Below are 21441 nucleotides of genomic sequence, written 5' to 3' on the forward strand. Positions count from 1 at the left end.
TTTGAGTGGGCTGCTGTCAATTTATTTGGGGGATTTTCTTTTGACCGTCAAGCAACGAACTAAACCGCGAGTTGTTGTAAAACATTTTGTAAAGAGCCGGACACATCTCTAGAATAGAGGTCTTTTTTCATGAGTGGAGCTGTCAAATTGTTTTGTGAGACCATCTTTTTTTTACGGTCAAGCAACAAGATTCACGGACTGAACTGTGGGTTGTTGGAAACCATTTTGTATACGAGACGGGCCCATTTCTAGAATAGAGGCTTATTTTGAGTGAAGTTGCTGTCAAATTGTTTTGTTGGGGGGGGGGGGTGATTATCTTTTGATCGCCAAGTAACACGATTCAAGAACTGGCCCGTGGTTGTTGTAAACCATTATGTAAGAGCAGGACCCATCTCTAGGTTATAGGCTGACCCTGAAACGGGTTAATTAAAATAGAATTTGAACTATATTCTGCGTCAGTTTGACACATTTCGGGGTCGGTTTTACCCATTTTCTTGCTCAAATTGTAAAAAAATTGAATGTGGGTAAATGTTTGACCCGGAAGTGTTTTGAGTGTAGGCCTACTTATTATAAGGAAAGTTACAAAAAGCTTCCTTGGTTAGTAGTTAATGTTTTTTAGTAAACACTATTTTCAGGTTGCTTTCCCGTTTGAAATGATGTAAATTGCGCTGAAGTCATGCAGAATTATTACAAAGCGCACAATTTCAGAAGCGAAATACGAGATGTCATATAGGAAACAATCCATTATGTAAGTTAGTTGTACACAGGGTCACTACACTGTTTTGCTTGAAAACTAAGGATTTTAAATGATCGCCTGTCACCCACAAATCATTTTGTCCAATCCCTTTAAAGTTGTTCTTAAATCCTAATTCAATCACATCTGTTTCGGCAGAACAAAATTAAGTTCCTAAATGTTTCCAAAAGGAAGTCAGCATTTAACGTTTTAAGCCCATTTAAGACGTCAGTATTCCCCTCTCTTAAACTATAACTGAAAAATATTTCCACAGATAGCCCATAGATGTATATTGTGTAGAACACATGCATGACATGGCCATTGTACTTTGCCAATACTATAAATCGAATTCATTCACCTCTAAATTAACACATAAGAACGAAAGCGGCTTGAAAAAGCCACTGTACGGAAGACAGTGTCTGGGGCTCGAGATTATCTACAGATTTTGGCTGATGATGATCGAGGTTGGTTGATGTTTAGCGGAAAGGGTGTCTGTATGGGTAAACATGCACATTATATTGGGCGCCCCTCTCGTTTGTTTCTGCGTGATTGTTGCGGACACGTTTATTTGTCAGATTGAGAATGCCTTGAAGAAGAAGTTGAAGGAAATGTTGGTTATAATCTAAATCTTATCTTAATTTGTACTAATACTGTAGTTCACAATGAATCTGCAAAAAACACACTGAGCAGCTGAGTAGGCAAATAAAGTAGTCGATGTACTTTTAGTATAGCAAACATTCTATAAATAATTCACGCCTATTTCTGGAAGAAGTAATTCGTAACATGTGTATAAAGAAAACTATGCTTGTTAGGCTGCAGTAACGGGTAGTTCAATATACACTCCATTTCCCAACACGTACAAATCGGCAAGGTTCTAATATCAAACCAAAGAGACTCCGTATGGGGTAAATATTAAAGAGCTCCATGAGCAGACAGTAAATTTTGCCATGGGTTTTTGGCTGATAACCATCCTGTGAACGAGACATTAATTTGTGTAGCTATATAACAACACTATGCATTTATAGGCCATTGGTCCAATTGTCCGATCTGCATAAGCAGAAACAAAGGAATGCTATGAAAACTACAGGGGGAACCAGTGACGGGCGGTAATTGTGACTTTCGTGGAAATAAACAAATGTGTTTAGTTACTAGCTATAGGTGAACGAACAACTGTATGGCAATTTTTAGTTCCATAGTTCTAATTGCGACTAGCAGCAGAGTCAATTCCCCTTAACTCATCCCTCCACTTGGATTTAAGCCTATGAACAAATTATAAATTAAAATAATAAAAATAAAACCCTGAAATGTATCTAAAGAAAACAAATTGCCGAGAAATTGTTCGTGTAACGAAAGGAGACTTTGGGGGATTCTCTATAGTTGGCAGCAGAGTTATCGGGTAAATCTATTGTTCTTGGAAATGCATATTAATTTAAAATACCTTTTTATAAACGAAGGCATTGATTTGTTGGTTCCAGGATTGGCTCAATCACAGTGAGTCCGAGACTGAACCGGAGTCAAAGCCCCTAACTGTGGTTTTGAAAGGGCATGAAGATCCACTGCCCCTCGGAAGGATTACTAAAAAGATTTACTGGCATTTCCAGGTAAAGGAATAAAGGATGAAATTTTGTTTTCATAAAGGGTGTGGGGGATTGTAACATCTCTCAGCAACATATTGAAAAACAAGAAGTTTGACCAAGAAAACGAGCATTGTCACGTAATAAAACCTTCAAAGGATCGGGGGAAGGGGGTAGGGGAGGCACAGAGCCGTAGGAGCACGTGCTAAAGTCATTCACTCTGCCTGGAGTTAATACAAACGCTAGTCATACGGAAACTCGTTCATTAGAGACGATCATGTCTGAACGCGACTTCCGCTGTGCGTTCCCAAACATGAACAGCTATAGCTTCAGAGCGAATGTTACATACAAGGTATATCAACTCAGTGATGGTACAATCATTTCAGTTTTCTTTCATTCGAAGCAACGTTATAGCCAACCGAGCATAACAAGGAGAAAACAGTGTGGGTCTTTTTTCCCTGCTTGTTCAGGTGACGTGAGTTGGAATCGGAAGTCAATAAATATATAGGGTCATAGATTGGTAGATATACCCCACAAATAATCAAAAACACATACTCAATGAGAAACACTGCAGATTTGTATATTGTGAGAGAGGATTCCCTTTGAAGTAATATGGTTAGGATATTTGACCAACAAACATTTGATTCTAAAGTAAAACGCTTTATGCACTCATCGTTACTAAGACTTTTGTGGTTTGTATCCGTTCACGAATACTGCGGCGCTGTCACCTCGCTAAACTGTGAATGGATTTGACTTCCATGTGAAAATACTTCGACACCCGGCTCGATTGTGTTGTGGGGTTATAGGGCATCAGACACAATCAGGATAAAACCACACCCTTCAGTCTGTGTACAAATTACAAGAGCGGTATCTTGCAAGTTTGGTCATGATTTTAAGATTCAATTAGGTGCTACAAAATCCGTCGGGGTCGAACAAAGCAACACCTGGACAGGTGGAGGCACACTCAGCACAATGATGATTAATAGAAAGGTTTGAATCAGAGTCATAGAACGGCTGGCGTCCTCGGTCCTTAAAACCTCACCCCTGGAAAACACGCACATGCAGAATTAAAGAGATATAAATTATTAGAAAGTACTTCTCTTCCGCTCGGTGTACATCCATTGCATGTACTTCTCCTGTTTGCGAGAAAAACAGTTATTAAAAACCAAAATCGAACCTTTTAGATCCAAAGTTCCAGAGTAAAATGTAAGATATGCTTCAGTGATTTTAAAACTATATTTCGATTGCCATAGTTTTCTTTTTTAAAAGTAGTTGACATAACAAATGGGGCTTGTTTAAATTGGAGAAATGCAAAAGGAAACCATAGTTTTATTTGAACAAATAGTGCATCTCCTTACATTTCACCATTGTCCCAGCGCTGTGTATGGCGGCGTATAATATTCTGACATCGCATTTAACTCGTCTTACATAAAACTGGGTTATATGACGGTCTATTATAGGTATTTGTGTCTCAGCCCCACACCCCAACTGTTATGATTAATTTTATCCATCGACACAGAATAATTTAATCAAGGCTTTTAAGACTGAGTGGGTTATATAAGGCTTATCGATGAAAATATTAAATCCAGATAACCCGGAAGTGGTTTAACTCCCTGACCTTAAAACAATAGGCGGATACAATATCATTATAATGAAATTTCTCCGTTGACCTTTTTAATTGGACAATGGAGTTCGTGTTAAAGTCTAATAGAATGTCCCCTCCTCATTATCGGATACTAATTATGGTCAATCACCCCATCCTGTCTTTGACAAAGAAATCATACTTTGGGATACTTAAGTCATTACTGTTACTTCCATAGACAGATGACCACTAAACTAATACCGTGTGTATGTATAACTCATAACATATCCATTGTTTCCACAGCTTCTAACCTTCGAGGCATACAGTTGCCATGATTGAACGGTTCCATGCAAAACCTGTGACTAACGGATTAGGGTATAATCAAATTCCAAATCTGAGGTCTCGAAATCAAATTCATGGCAAATTAATTCTCTCTTGAAAACTACGTTTACTTCAGAGGCAGCTGTTTCTCACAATGTTTTATACTATCAACAAAGTAAGTTTTTTTGCTAATCATTATGTTGAGAAATTACCAAAAGTGTCCACTGCCTTAAAACTACAATGTACTCGTATGGCAAGAACAAAATCGCACAGATATTTTTTAAAAGTTGTTATAAAGCACGATCCCAATGTTTTAGTTGTTTACACTGCTAGTGTTTATTTTGCTCCTAGTATCCAAGTGTCAACTCAAAAGGAGTACACACGGGTGAAACTACTTTCTCTGTATTGAGATCCTTCTCAATGGTCCACGGTGGTCCACGGGTTATATATTACCAAAACTGGGTAATTGATCATTCTATATTTCAGGCAACGAAACCAAGGATTCCGGATAAGTGAACCTTTTATAACCATTGTAGCTCATAAACCTGAGGAAATCTGTAGGCGTGAGCCAGCAACACCGGGTTTAACCCCTACTCTTCTCACGAAAAGTGTTCTGGGTTCCGGCACGAGCACTACAAATCATAGTACACGAGAACTACGGCTTAATGTCCTATCCGAAGGACAAAGCAGTTACGGTCAAGTGTCTTGACTCTTGCTCAAGGACACAAGTGCCATGACCGGGACTCGAACCCACACTCATGCAGAAACCCACAGGGACAGTGCACCATTACGTTACCTATTGTACTTTCTGTTGTTCCTGTAATGAAGCAGTCGATATTGGTTTTGTACACAAATGTAAAGAGGACCCATGAACAGAATGACCGACTAGTGAGGACCTATTGTCCCTGTTGACAAAAAAATGTACTCGGAGGGTATGCCATACAAATCCACCAGAGCTCAAGTCCGATGCTCTCAACCACTCGGTCATGCACATCATCCCAATCTTTGGGCAAGAAAAAAGTAGGTAAAGAGCCTGCCCACTTCTCAAAACCTCACAAGGTGGGATGGGGGATAAAAATAGACACATGTGAGAGAAAAATAATCTCTCCAGAGCTGCGGTATCATTTAACCATGTGGCCGGATTCATATTCACCTGCATGTAAAAGATATGTAGTTTTCGAAGATGTATTTTTAGGGGGCACAGTTTGAGGGGTAGGCGTTTACATGTATATGACCCGTGTTGAACCAAGAGAAGTCCTTCCCGTTAGTGTACCTTCATGTTGTAGAGTGGGGTGGATATATACTGGGGTCGGCCCCAGGCGTGGGGAGCCACAGCTGTTAGGTCCTGAAGGATCTGCAGACGGATACATACTTTAACCTTGATTTTGTGATCTGTCACACACTGTCACCGCCAACAAAAGACAAACCGTAGCTACTTTATGACGATACAAATGTTGTTGAAGTCGGCAATTTTCTCTGACTCGTTATTAAAACCGTAAGTCACTAGACAATTTTAATATTATACTTTTGTGAAAAGCATGAATGGTAGGGGACAATAATCGAATCAGTGTGATAATTTTCCTCTTCTCGTAAATGGAGGTTATCTCTAAAATCTTCGAGTAGACATTTTATTTTTGATCATAACTCGGTCTTGCATTTCTGACTCACACTACATGAGCATATTTTATGTAATTACCCCCAAGGTATCATGCTTTCCGTTCAGTGGTCATGAAGCTTTGGGCGGCTGAACATTCAGTGAAACTTCCCCCTCCAAAGGGTGTCAAACCTCGGTTAGCTCCAACACACATTTTTAATTGTGTTTTATCGCTAACCGGTGAGCAACCTCCTCCCCACACGGTCAACCCAAGGAGGTTAATCATATACACCACCTCCCCGTCTGAAAATCAGACTTATGAGGAAATTGGAACCAGCCCTCTAGTTCTTGAGAGTTTAAAAGACAAAATTACGTTTTTCTTTTTATCATCAGCTTAACTCTAGGCATGTTTTGTTTATTAAGAAATCTAACCTTATTGTTTTTGTGAATAAATATTATTTGATGACACATCCAACGGCACAATTAGCGTCAATAACAGGATGAAGAGGAAACGAGAGTTTATTTTAAAGATTAAGATGTGGGGGAAAAAGACGAAATTGGGAAAGCTTACACGTAAACCACAATTAGGGACTGCAAACACAATCCACATACAAGGCTCCGGATCCGGTGTGAGATGGGGTTTGAACCAATGTCCAAATAGGGGACAGAAATCACTGAATCAACATTTTGAAGTTGGTTTTTTTTGCCTACAAATTGGCGGTTACGTCTAAGGCTTGAACGCTGCGTCATCAAGCGTGTAGAGCGTCATTAAAGGGACTGGGCACTAATTGGTAATCACTGTTAGCATAAAAACTTTCTTGTTAACGATCAACGGAGAGCTGTTGAGAGTATAAAACACTGTGAGAAACGGCTCCCTCTGAAGCCACGTAGTTATCGAGAAAGAAGTAATTTTCCACTAAAATATTTGAACTTGATTTCGAGACCTCAGAATTTGATTTTGAGGTCTCGAAGTCAAGCATCTGAATGCACACAACTTCGTGTGTGTGACAAGGGTGTTTCCCACCCAATATTATCTTGCAAATCCAAAGCCAATTGAGTTCATAGGTTTGTAATTTTGTGCATAATGTTGAGATACACCTGCTTGCTCTATGTACACACCAAGTGAGAAGACTGGTCTTTGACAATAAACAAAGGTATCCAGTGTCTTTACCAACACTGTTACAAACCAACTGCAGTAACCGTAGCCAACAATTAGTAGAAGGTCTCAGACACTTGCTTCCATGACTAAGGATTATAGTTTTTTTTAATTAACCCTGGGGGAGGGGCTGCCTTAGCAAGTTTATATTCTTCGATGACAAGAAACTCATAATAATTTATGTGAATAATAATGTACCTCCAATCTGTTCACAATGAGGAACACCGTAAAACATGTACGACAAGATTTTTAACTCAATACAAAAACAGAAGCAAATCAAATTTAAGTTCAGGAAGACATAATTTCCGAAACACCTTTATACCGGGGTCAGTGTTTTCACCTTGCCTAATTTTGCATGGATACTTTATTGTTAGCACTAACATACGCAACACCCATAGGTGATTCTGCTGATTTTTCCGTCGACCCTTTTTTATTAAACAAACGCCTGGGATACATATTGCACAGCAACATGGTTCCACTTTAAATAAATACAACGATAATGTGGAAAACATGAAAAAACTGTCAAATCACGACCTGACCTTTTGTTGCGAAGCGTTAGCAGGGGTCGAAAGTTTTTATTTATTTTATAAGGTCAATTTGAGGACGATGGGGGTGTCGTAAGTCATTGAACCCAAATAGTCTGGGCCCATTATGCTTACCTGAACTAGGTTACAAACCAAACTACCATGTCACATGTAAAATTTGTTACTGGTATCCTGCTCATTACTGCTAAACAGAAACTATTAAGCAATATTTTCTGCTTCAGCAGCTCTATGAAATTGGGCCCTGTTTCATTACAACTCTCTGACCCTGTTCACACAATATCCAAAAAGGTGAATCAGACCCGGGTCTGATCCGGGAATATGGATAAACTGATAGTGTAATTGCAAACGAGCAGAATCAGACCCAGTTCAAGATCCTGCAATTTTAATCTACCTTTTCAGAAAGGTTGCTATTGGAGGATCAGCCCGGCCAGGTGGATTCCAGAAACAAGTTAAACGAAAAGGTGGATCAAATTCAGTGTTGTCATTTCAAGTTTTGCTATAGGAATGACGTTTTTTGCTTGTGTTTTTGTGTGTGACTGTTGTGATCGAAGTTGGGATCAGAGCTGGATCAAGGGGTGGTGTAAATTTGACATAAGATCTTGATCTGTGCTATTGATACAAATACCGGATCTTAATCCACCTGTGTGTTTTAACATAGAAGAAGTCCACATAGTGTAGGGACTTGGAACACAATTTGGACTTGATTTTCCCGAAGTGTACATGACATAGGAATATCCACACAGTGACTGCAACACAGCTGAGCTGGCTGGGGCATAAAAAGTTAACTTGAAACACTATGTGGACTTACACACGTCCACTCAGTGTTATTGACAGTCTTTAAGAATTTTCCAGAAGTGTATAAGGACATAGGAATGTCCACACAGTGACTGCACCACAAAGCTGTGTGTTCTGGCCGGCTGGGGCATGAAAAGCAACACACATGAAAAGCAACACACATCTCAAAGTCTCAACTCAGTGTTTTTCCTTGAGTGTATCAGAACACAGAAATGTCAATATACAGTGACTGCAACACAGCTGAGAAGTGTCTTGTTTGGGCATAAAAAGCAACGCCATCTATCACCAAGTCTCAGCCCTGTGAAAAACTTCAAACTCCCAAGTGTTTTGACTGATCAAATTGGTTTGTATTGATTTGCGTGCCGCTGTATAGAGAACGGGTGGATTGATTTATGGCTCAGTGACACTAACCGCCAAAAACAGTCATTATCATGTGTGATGGATTGTTGATGATTCGGGTTGTTTTGGAAACAGACGATCTCAAACAAGCTGGATAATTATTTGAACCTTGGGTTTGGATTTACTTGTATCTATTAGATCTACAGGTCGTACGAAAGCTATTTTAATGTGTTAATGACCCGGAGATAACACATGGAAAATTTGTAAAAATAAGTCTGAGTCTGTTTTTGTTTTAGAATAACAAATAAATGAAAAAAAGAAAGAAAAAAAAGACCTTTAGAACAAGTTATAGGTGTGCTCTGTCAATAATTTACAATATGGATTATTAAACATACTCTTAGCCGATATGGTGAACACTTTTAAAAGCGAGTGTGCCACACCCATCTGGGTTTAAAAAAAAAGGCTCGTTGCCTTCGGTTTGGGCGCATTGGATACCAAAATATTGTATGAGTAGTAGGGTTTCAAAGCTATTTAAGATACAATACAATGATTTACACAAGTATCCATTGCTATGTGCGATTAGTGTAATTTCATGACGGTTCACGCTCCGTTTTTTTTAGAACCAAATTTGTGACTCCACAAAATGGCGAACCGTATGTTTAGCTTGTTGTATTTCTAGAAGCAATATTTTGTAACACTGGTCACTAATTACCACACACTGTAGGTGTTTTAAAGGGAAGGTACACTATTGGTAATGTCAAAGACCAGTGTTCTCACTTGGTGTATCTCAACATATGCATAAAAACAAACCTGTGAAAATTTGAGCTCAATTGGTCATCAGAGTTGGGAGAAGATGATGAAAGAAAAAACACCCTTGTTGGACGAATTTGTGTGCTCCAGATAGGAATAAAAAACTTCTAGCTAGAAGTCCTTGATTATTTTAGTAGGAAATTACCTCTATTTCAAAAACTAAGCTACTTCAGAGGGAGCCGTTTCTCACAATGTTTTATACTATGTACAGCTCTTCAATGCTCGTTACAAGTAAGTTTTTAAGTTAATGTTTGTTTTGAGTAATTACCGAACGTGTATCTTCCCTTTAATGCATGGAAACTTTTTTAAAGGGATAAGGAGCAATTTGGAACAGCACTTTTAAGGTAAGGGGAATTTCCTGCTACATGTTCATGAAACTTGTATTACACCAATGCCCCTAATGGACATAGCATGATCATATTCCATTTCATCTTCTAGAATGACTTTCCGAAACGCAATTCGTTTCCGGTCAGCACTATTTATAAAGTTTCCCCAACGATCTCTACGACCTAAATCAACCAGTTCCTAGTCGAGATTAACACCGTTTATAATCAACTAACCCACCCATGAACTGACATCCTATAAAGGCGTCGACCCCTTAATCTACCACCAAGGGAATTGCTTTTTATATTTGTCGTCGGCGTCATTTTGCCATTTCAGCAAAAGAAAACTAGAGAGAAAAACGTTCACCCGGGTGATGTGTTCTGGATGACTAAAACCCAATCACTTGACGCAATCACCGAATGAAGTTATCACGAAATTTTATAATTGGACGCGAAGAAACGTGTACTTGAATTTGTCACTTTTAACCTACAAGAAACACAAGTCATTTTAAAAAGGCCAAATGTGTGTTTTTAATTAACGTTAGTCAAGGTCAGAAATTGAATAACCAGGAAAAAATAATCTCATATTTCCCGTTGAATTTTATCAACTAAAACAATTTTGTATTTAATACGACACTTTCTGAAAATGACCAGGCTAAAAACCTTGATTGAACCCGGTATTGAGTTATCTTGAACTTGAAGCGTAAGAAACTAAAGGTATTTTTGTTTGTGTACGATGACGTCTTAAGTATTTGCTAGAAGAGTGTCCAATGAAAGATGTGATTAGCGAAACCAGGCTCCCCCAAACCGATACAATCTAGTCCTGCCAAAAGTAGCTGCTTGAGTTGACGTTCCTTGCCCTTAAAGGATAGGGTCCAGAGGTAGGTTTTCGTCAACGTAATGCTTGTTCATAGAGGGAGTTGTAAGGGAAGATACAATCAGTCACATGTTTGTAGAGTCAGCTGAATATCAGTCTCTACTTGCTGACAAAAACAGCAAAAAAAAAACCTGTAGCGGTATTTCCACAAAAATGTCAAATTTACCATTTCCCCCTTTGTTTCTTGGGGGGGGGGGGGCAGTCTTACGCAGTCGAAAACGCGGATTGTGGAATATACGTGGTACCAATTAATGACCAGGCTTCGAAACGAGTCGTACGTCACTGCGCATGTATGTACGTTGCTGGTCAGAAGTCGACCAATGTGCGCACTCGAAATACTGTTTCTTACTCTATGCTCCGAGCTCCGAGTGAACCAAACAGGCTTTCCTAATTGTTGTGTCCCTTGTGTGGTAATTATATGGCCCCGTATAGTACCTCAATAAAAATGGTGAGGAAAATATGCCTAGACGTTTGACACGTCCCATCCGTAGACTCATTTGAATGGGATGTGACCGTCAATTCTAACAAGAGCTTCTCACCATCCTGCAAAAAAACTTCAAGAGGACACAACGGAGCTTTTCTCCGGACAACCTCTGCTCATTCAAATCAAGACTTCGGACTGTCTTTGTATTTTTAGCCAATGCATGCGTTCCGGAATTCTGGTTGGATAAGGGGGCATTAATGGGTGGTCGGTACTCTATTTTCGTTCCCCTTGCACTTTAGTCTTGGATTATGGGTCACTTCAAAGGGTTGATTGTGAGTGAGAAGACGCCCTTTGATATAAGTTACAGTAAACATGAAATAAAAGCACGCAAGAATTCCAAGAGCAGTGAGAAATTAAACAACAACAACAGCATCAACAACAACGACATCAACAACAACATCAACAACCGTTACAACAATTTTTAGCTGATTGTCTGACAAATTTAAGAAAACATTATGTTTTCACAAATTTTCAATCATCTACGTATACTGAATTGTTTTAACAATTCAGTGATTAAATTAGCAGTATAGCTTGTAGGCTGCCATCCTCTGTTTTATTTACTGCAAACAAAACAAACCTGTTTTTTCACGTTGGAAATGGACGTCGTTGGTTCGAATCCCGCTTTATAGTTACTTGTTTTTTTCTTTCAACCCCAAATATTGTTAAACAAATTTACACAGTCATCGTTTCCGTTGTGGTTTATAACTTGAAAATGTGTCAGACTTTAATTGTGCCTCTAGTCTCAGCCCTTTTACAATGAATTGACTCAGATAAATACAAGATGACCGCACCTTGTGTGATTTCAGGTTAATTAATCCCGTCACTGACACCCTACCTTGTCCAGACACAATGACTAACGTCATTTCAATAATTTTAAGTTCCAGGGTCTCGTCAAAATACTGGAGTGACATTTGAAAAACAGTTCTACCGAAAATTGGTTGGCAAACACCCAAGAGTCATGAAACCCAAAGGTGTTTTTTTTAGTCTGAAGGTGTTACTAATTGATCTCGAAGGTTGTGACCAGTCTAGGAGGAAATCATGTTTAATTTGGAGATGTTTTTTTTCTCAGAGTGGTCAATTTGAAGCAGTGACTGGACATTGACTAAGAAGACGAGGAATAATTAACCCACGATTTGAAGACCCAGACAATTTCCCTTACTAATGTCACTGACCATGTCATCAGTTGCAAAGGAAACTATTTCCCCACTTGTTTGTGGCCGCTCAGACAGCGTTTCTGGAACAGATCAACGGTTTTGTCCGTTTGTCTGGGTGGATCGTCCCTCTTCCGTTTTTAAATTTAACAAAACTCCGCATTGTTTTATACGAAGATTAAGGATTTACCGGGACAAAGACCCCTTGTCTTTTCCAATTGATGTCTTTTTGTTGTAAAGCATGGTGCAATAATTGCATTGTGTGTCTGAGTCGCAGATGTTTTAATGTGAAAAGCTACGAAGATCACAGCCATGTAATTCTAAGTGTTTTTTTTTTGTTTTAATTTTTTTTTTACAATTGACGGAATACTGTAATAGAAACAACTAGGGCCGATGTGAAGTCGATATTTATGACCCCTAACAAAACACAAACCGCTTCTCGTTGTTTTTAATAAGTGTATGGAAACAAAAGTATTAAAATGGTCAAAGTTGAGTCGGAAACGAGAGGATGGGAACTGATATTTAATCTTCAATTTTTTTAAAATATGTTTTCCGGTGGTACCACTTAAGAAAGTTTTATTTGGAGGGAGGGGGGGGGGGGGCAAGGAGTAAAAAAAAAAATAGCTACCAGGAAGAATTGGTCAAACTTGATAAAACAACTTAAAGCTAGGCTATTATATTGTGGATATTAATGTAATAATGCTGGTGCCCACATGCCGCAGAATATTTCCTCAATTTACTTAGAACCAAGCTTTCAGATCCAATAGGCGCACCCGGGATTTCCGGACCTTGGCAGGGGTATGAGATTGTTGTAGAGTTCTCTATTATGCCATAAAGATAATATTCCAGCAGCTTAGGTGGTTTTAGACGTGTGATAGCAAGGAGGCAGGCCAACCCTGTCCCTTAATTCCTAAAACTAAGATGATATTCTTCCCTTTTAGACTAGCCTCGGTCGACCGGCATTGGTGGTGTGCTTTTAGACCAGCGACCCCTCCCTTTGGTGCGCCACTATACCTAGACGATATAACCAACTGATTCTAAAAACAACGTATTCAGGAAAAGTTATAATGACATACCGCGGAGATAGGGGAAACAAAGTTATAGAGATTCATTGAGTTTGATTTTACAAAGGAAACAGAAGTAGGCTAAGTAACAGACAAGTCTATATTTGCACTTCGCATGGATAGGGTTACATCATAAAACAAAAATGCACGAGTGATGTCTAGCATTGCGCACGTACACGATACCACGAGGAGACGAAATTGTGAAATAGGATGAAATATTCATGGGACGTTTTTTTGTTTTTGTTTAAAGGCAGTGGACACTATTGGTAATAATTATTAGCATAAAACCTTTCTTGGTGACGGGTAATGGGGAGAGGTTGATGGTATAAAACATTGTGAGAAACAGCTCCCTCTGAAGTGCCATAGTTTTCGAGAAAGAAGTAATTTTCCATGAATTTGATTTCGAGACCTCAGATTTAGAACTTGAGGTCTCGAAATCAACCATTTAAACGCACACAACTTCGTGTGACAAAGGTGTTTTTTTCTTTCATTGTTATCTCGCAAGTTCGATGACCGATTGAGCTCAAATTTTCACAGGTTTGTTATTTTATGCATATGTTGAGATACACCAAGTGAGAAGACTGGTCTTTGATAATTACATCTAGTGTCCAGTGTCTTTACAACTCCACACACCTCAAACTGATTAAATTAAAGCAGTTTTTTTAAAGCAATGAAGTATGAAGAAACTTACGTTCTGACTCGAGTACAGACGTTGTTCCCTTGTGGCTTTTTAGCAGCGTACACTCCCGGCGTGACAAAGGGTAGGAGGAAGGCCATCAACGCCAGGCTTATCATCCAAAGACGGTAGTTAAAGAGTCCGGCAAGCTCACTGGCCATTATGAGTTGGAATAAAACAACACGAAGCTGCAGAAACAAAAAGACAATCCCAGACAATCGTAGACGTTGTTATATACCGCTAATTAGTAGACATTACAGAAACACAACACCTCTCTCCACTTTGCTCATATCATAACTATTAATTGAGTCTTTACAAGTTGGCTTGATTTGACGACTATGGTTTCAAACTGGAACTTCTCTATAAAATGGTCCAATGGAAAAAAGAAGCCGCGAAAGTGTACTTTCACTTGAGTATTTTATCTCTCCAGAAAGATTGAACTTCCTTCGGCGGGAAAGCCACGGTGACTAAAGGTCTGGGCACAGAGCATTGCCGTCTGCTCAGAGTGTCCCGTGACGTCACTGCGTGCGTGTCACCCCTATGTTTGGAGTGGACTAACCCTTACAAGTGGTTCGCGGATTGGTCCAATATTTATTAGGTTTAACATAAAGGGCGTGTGTGCTTTATTTCTCGATAATGCGTGAGGGCGCTGAAATGACAACCTTTTCCCCAATATGAATATGTCAAAGTCACTTGGGTAACTTGTCTAATGTGAGGGTAAAGGAAACACCAGACGATTTGAGTCCGCAAATTGTTTTCTATTAATGGAAAACTTCCCTAACAAACTGATATAGAGGGGCATTTATGTGTGAAATAACACATGTAGAAGTATCTGGATTTATAGGGTTTTCACCTTTAATGTAAAGCTATGGATAATGTGTTTTGTGGCCTACGAAAAGTATCCGAACCCTTTAATGGTGATGTCGCATTTTACTTAGAGGGAAAGTGTATCTTTGGTTTTCGGAACAGTTTGACTGGTTTTATTCCTATACAAGTAAATATACATGTATAAGTAAAGATATACAGAAGGTAATGGTGAAAGACTTCTCTTGAAATATTATTCCATGAAATGCTTTACTTTTTGAGAAAACATTAAAACAATATAAATTCTCGATATCGAGAATTACGGATTTATTTTAAACACATGTCATGACACGGCGAAACGTGCGGAAACAAGGGCGGGTTTTTCCGTTATTTTCTCCGGACTCCGATGACCAATTGAGCCTAAATTTTCACAGGTTTGTTATTTTATATAGAAGTTGTGACACACGAAGTGTGGGCCTTGGACAATACTGTTTACCGAAAGTGTCGAATGGCTTTAAGAAAAAAAAAGAGAAAAAAATCACAAATAGTTATATAAATAAGCGTTATTAGGGCAACTAGGTTTAGCTGAACCCGGGGCTCTAAAGTTATGTTAAGTTTTTGGTAAAGTTAGACTGTCAAGGTGCAAGAAACAAACGCAAAGTTATGAGCACTGAAACCAGCAGGCACGTGGCGGGTGTCTAAACTGTCTTTGAACTTTAACAACTTTTAACATTATTTTCACGAGTGAACCTTTGCTAATGTAGTTAGCACCCTCATCAAACTGAACAATGTTTCACAAGGTATGGATTCCCAAAGTGACCTGTTCATCAAGATTACAGGACAAGCTTTTATGAAAATAGAAGTTGTTCGATTGAGAAGGAGCGTTTCGTCAATGAAACCAAACCTGTAATCCCATACATGGGGGTGTCCATGGTCACTCCAAGCCCATCTGTCTTAAGACCGCTACTTAAAGTCTTATTACAAAGGGATTCCTTATCAACGAGTCCCTCACTTGTGATTCTGAAGTTCCCATGGGTAAGATACCCCAACGGCAAACGGTATTGTGGCCCAAATCACGAGTTAAGTCTCCTTTTCCCTTCGACATTTGTTGGCAGAGGATGCGGGATTTAGTAACCCACCGTGAAAAGTAAAACGCGCACTGTGTGATTAGTCTTCATTTTTTTCCCAGCTGGTCAAACAACGTCGGTGTTAATTAAACATGATCGGCTTCGATTTATGGCCAGGCTTATCCACCAATCAAGACGAGTTTAGTCGATTAGTGCCGAGTTATCCCGATGGTGCTGATGGATGTGTATATCAATAACAACAACATAATTCGGCCCTTTTCGATTCCACGGCTTCGGCTCCAGATTCGGCTCAGGCTAGCTTGGCCTCCCAGTGTGCATCAACGATAAAAAAACACAATTTTTTTATATATTATTGTAGATATTAGTAGCCCATAGTTTGTCGACCTGTTAAATCGAAGACTTGTTTTTGTTCGATCTTCCATTGTTTAAATTTAGTTTTTTTTCATCACGTCTTTATTGTTTGTACAAGAAGCAAAGCGAGGACGTCCCCACTCTGTCAAACGCCCAGATCCATTTTATTAAAGTCCTGAGTTTCAACGGGTAGACCAAGACACAATCACATACTCAAAATAAACACCAAACAGCAGCCAGAAACCAGGAGCCTCTGGCTACCAGCTAGCCAATCACCGTGATCCAGTTTGTAAGACACTACTCTAGAATTACAAAGGTCGTGGGTTCGAATCCCACCCGAGTAATATGCCTGTGATTTGTTTTCACACAACTCGGGTAGGTATCGAGTATGTAGTGCTCTAACACACATCGTTGAACATGTAAATGGGTGAATCCAAAATAAATAGCCATAAACCAATTGGTTACTACATGCACCAACAGAGACCTGACTTCTTCTTGAGCACTGCATTGAAAGTATGGAGGCTTCACAAAAAGTACTGATGGGGGTCACTGCGCCGGCACAGTGTTAGACTTCCGGGTCACGTCTATCCAAACTAAAGGCTTCGTATCAGCCAGATTTATGCTGATAGGTGTTACATATTTCCCCTTTGCTGTCGAGAAATTAAGTCACAGAAATTATCTTCATGCGTTAACGCCCTATGTTTGGCTTTAGAAGACCAATCATGAAAACCTATATTTATAGGCTCGAAAAGAAAACAACTACTGGTGTTATTTTAACACCGGTGCTAGGGCGCAATATGCAGCCAATCAAATTACGAACACCAGGGCGAACCCTCTCTTTTCGGTAAAGTGCATTTGGGTAATTTTACGTGCGTTACACAAGACACGGACCAACGGCTTAACGTCCCATCCGAAGAGGCAACAAGTTAAGCGTATTGCTGAAGTGTCACAACCGGGACTCGAACCCACACTCGGCTGAACAGAAACACCAGAGCTGGAGGCTGGTGCTCATATCAAACCTCATGAACTATTTAAGGAGAGTTCAACATAATAGATAGACATAATTATCATGTGGTTTTGTTTAATAGTTTGTTTGTTTGCAAAACGTAACTTTTAACGACGTCCGTCTTTGATTAACCGCGTCTTTATATTGGCACTGCATGTATTACGGAGAAAAGCGGGGATTCACATAACAACATATAAATAGCTTTCAGTACAAAGGTTCACATTGCTCGTTGTGGATTACACAACCCCAGCTCTTAAACCTTGTCTGACTTACATTATTCCCTAAAATAGACCATCAAAAGACAGGTCTAAACCGGGTCTTTATACCTGCGATAAGGCGAGGAAATTCCCTGATGCGTTTGTTTTGGTACCTCAGATGGTGGGTGTTGATACAATCTCAGAGAGTGAAGTGGGGTTTTAAAGCATTACTTCCTAGTAGTCATGTCTTGATGTGAAGGAGATAGTGCATGTAAAAATAACACAGGACACTTAAGCTTGGAAGAGTGTGGTGTTAACCGACTAACCCATGGTGTTATGGTTCACCAATCACCTTTGCTTACATGTTTTCCCCAAGTGAGCAAGCTATAGTGATCAGGTTCATTAATAATGAGACATTATTGATTTCATCACCAGAAATATCATAAGAGCGCCAGACTATAACATCGATGTGTGTAACGCACTGTATACTTTAGTGCTCTTCCAAGTTCTATGAACAAAATCCTCTGGACATGGTCAGGTGGGAGTCGAACCCATTACCTTTGCCAATATAGAACAGATTTCTTAACAACTAATAACACCGAGATTGCCAGGTAGCTTAAGAGGCAGTTCGATTCCTATATGACTATTTACATAGTCTCATGTCTTCATACATCACAGTGCAAGAACCAGTAAATAAACCGAAGATAAAATCACTTTTGTTGTGTTTCAGTTCATTCTTGTTTTCTGTTATTATGTATCCGTGTGGACCTATATCCCACCCGCCTCAATGACCAATCCATCCAGTAAATCGTATAATACAGGCCATGGTTTCAGAGATATCTTCAAAACGACAGTTTTTAACATCAACAACAACTTTCTACTACTCAGTCAACTTCAGGATAAGCGTCAAATATGTAATATCCTACAAAGTACTGAACTTATTATCAACGCCCCATAAGAACATGGCACCAACCTTATACCGCAACTAGATCCCCACTAAGCCCATTGTCTCTGACGTCATAAGGTCATCAGTCAGGGGTTACTTGAGTTTGCTCCTATAGAGGATATTGTGTTAATTAAGTGTCTTCGGGTATTGGGTATTGCTTGCTATATTAATTTGAAGTTGGGTATTAGATGCAGTGATCCATGGCTTACTTAATGAGTTTACCATCTTATGGTCGTGTTCCCTTTATACGAAAGATTGGTTAAGCATTGACATGCATTGATCATCATGGTAACTAGACTCTGCGTGTATGTTAGCAGGGGCCAGCCTAATTTTCAATAAGGGTTGTTTTGAGGGGCATGCTTACTGAGCTAAGCCTGTTGAAGCGCATAGATTAGCGAAAGTATATTCAGGTGCGACAGTCTAAGAAAAGCGATACAAAGACTGATAAAAAGCCTTAGTCGATATAGTTGGGCCAAATTTTGCTATGGCTCTGTTTGCCACATCAGTCTTGATTAACGGTCGCCATTTCTTGTCTATATAAGGCCCGGTCACACAGGCCCCGAGAACGAGAACGAGAACGATACAAATGAACGCCCTCGATTGGTTGAATGAGCGTTGGCGTATTCTGCGTGGAGCTATTCAACCAATCGAGGGCGTGCATTTTTTTCATTCTCGTTTTCGTTCTCGTTACCGGGGTCTGTGTGACCGGTGTGTGAGCGAAAAATGTCTCGCAACAAACATGAAATAATACACACACAAGTACATCACAAGCATTCGGGGTCATTACGTTTCGAATACGATCTTAATTCCAAGCGTTTCAAATATCGAACTTTTTTGTTTGTGTACGCCATTGCTGGCGACGCCACAGTAGTGTGAAAGGGCACACAACAATACTTTTAGCAACGGTACAATGGTACCCCATAAGGCTTTCTTAGTAAGTGGTACCGCACATAAGTTTTTTTTAGAGGAGGGTACAATGGAACAACATCCATTTGGATGCAAGGGACAATATGGTCCACGGTTCGGGAAAGGTCCACAGTTGGAAAACGAGTACAAACCAATGGGAGCTGTTGCAAAACATTATAAACAAGAGGGACAGTACGCACACTTAAAATGTGTACGCAGAAAAGTCAGATTACTGATCAAAGGCGGTATTGAGATTGACGTATCAAAAGGTCGACGGGTGCACCTACAATATTTAGGCATTTAAGCCGGCTAATCTAGTAATATGGCAAGATATACCCCCAGCCATAGCCTTGTCCTGGCTCAACCATATACTATAGCCACATGTTGTGTCCTTACATGACTTCGCTTTTCATGATCATGGCCGGAATTTATCAGAGCCCAATTTCATAGCTGCTTAGGTAGAATATACTGCTAAGAGGCCTTGACACCTTTGATATTTGTTAAAGACCAGTCTTATCACTTGGTGTATCTCAACATATGCGAAAAGAAAGAAACCTGTGGAAATTATAACTCAATTGGTCGCCGAAATTGCGAGATAATGGAAGAAAAAACACCCTTAGCACACAAAGTTGTGTGCTTTCATGCTTGATCGATTCAAATATTTTACTGAGAAATTACTTCTTTCTCAAAAACTACGTTACTTCAGAGAGAGCCGTTTCTCACAATGTTTTTTACTGTAAAACTGTAAAAATGAAACACTCTAACCAAAGTCATACCTTAGCCGCAGCCAAGCCGTTTCCTTGCAACACTGTATCCTTGTTACATTGTTACACTATAATCATAGTCATACCGATGGCCAAAGTCAAGCTGCTGTCCTGTAACAACACTGTGACAATGTGACACTGTAACACTAGAACCAAAGTCACACCGTTACAGACAAGCTGTTGTCATGTAACACTGTAACACCATTACACCAACACGCTAGCCAAATTGAGGTTCCCTGATGGCTACGTAGCCGCTTAACTTTGAGTTTGAAATTTAATATCTTGACTTAGCATAAGGCAAGAGCAATTCCTTCGGATCAAGACATTGTAGTCGCAGGAAGAAAAACATCATTATCTTATTACGAAGCATACTTATATGATTATACATGACATCCTTCCCGGACGTACGGGACGGTGTTTTGAATGTTCTGGGGTGAAGTGGTTTTCACGCCCAGCTGACAGAATACCTTGTAGGATACAAATTAAGTTAACCTGTTTTGATCAGTACAGACTATAATGAGTGGCAATACTTGGTTTCTGATTAGACTTGTCTCATGGCAGGGCCATCGCCAGAAAAACTTCTTTTGTGGTGCTCTGGTATCCCCAACTTGTTCCGTACCGCGTGTTGACGGTGAGCGCGCAATGCTCCACGAACGGATTGATTGCTAGTATAGTAGATGGCGCGACATGCGTATATAGGGCTTTCTAAGGCGAGAACGGGACTTGAGTAAAGTCTAGTTTCTGATAAGTGTGTAATATTCGAGCACCCTCCCAGGGCATCAACAAGATCGTGATGGACAAACAAAGCGCGTGTTTGATTTGTTGAGGGTGATCAGGGTGTTGGGATGGGGTCGAGGTTGAAAAACACACCCATGCTGGTACAAAGGACCTTTCCGTTGTTGATAAACAAAGTGCGCCGGTTGGCATGGCCAGCCAAATGTTAGCAAAATAATCAATCGTGTTTAACATAAAACTGTGACAAAATTCAAAATTGTCTGTGTGAAGATTCACGATCTCTGATGATTTATTGGGTTTTTTTTGCAACCAGTTCAACATATTTTTTGAAGTGTGCAACATTATTCTACTAACTATGGCTATCTGCTTTTGATTTGCATTTATGGCTTTCCATCGTTTTCCAACCTCAGTCGGCAAAACCTCGGGCTGTGACGTTGCAATAGAAAGGTCTGTAATGTGCATGCCAACACCCCCAACCACTACTAGCCCCCCCCCCCCCCCCGGGGACTGCTTGATATTCCGCCATGTAATAATGTTAACGTTCTTGGAATGTTCTACAAACAATGTTGTCAACGATTACCAGTTATTACTGGTTTAACTTTCGGTCATAGCTTCCCATT

The 21441-nt window shown here is 39.8% G+C and overlaps 1 protein-coding gene across 1 annotated transcript in view; it reads right to left on the bottom strand.

The window, feature by feature from the left end:
• Positions 1-14172, bottom strand: part of LOC139937242 (uncharacterized) — a 35832-nt gene extending 21660 nt beyond the window's left edge. Inside the window, exon 1 of the mRNA XM_071932329.1 lies at positions 14040-14172. Coding sequence (XP_071788430.1) covers positions 14040-14143 — 104 coding nt within the window. The 5' untranslated portion in view covers positions 14144-14172. The remainder of the gene's footprint in view (positions 1-14039) is intronic.
• Between the last annotated feature and the right edge of the window lie 7269 nt (positions 14173-21441).

The sequence above is a fragment of the Asterias amurensis genome, chromosome 5 (assembly GCF_032118995.1).
Source record: "Asterias amurensis chromosome 5, ASM3211899v1".
Lineage (NCBI taxonomy): Eukaryota > Metazoa > Echinodermata > Asteroidea > Forcipulatida > Asteriidae > Asterias > Asterias amurensis.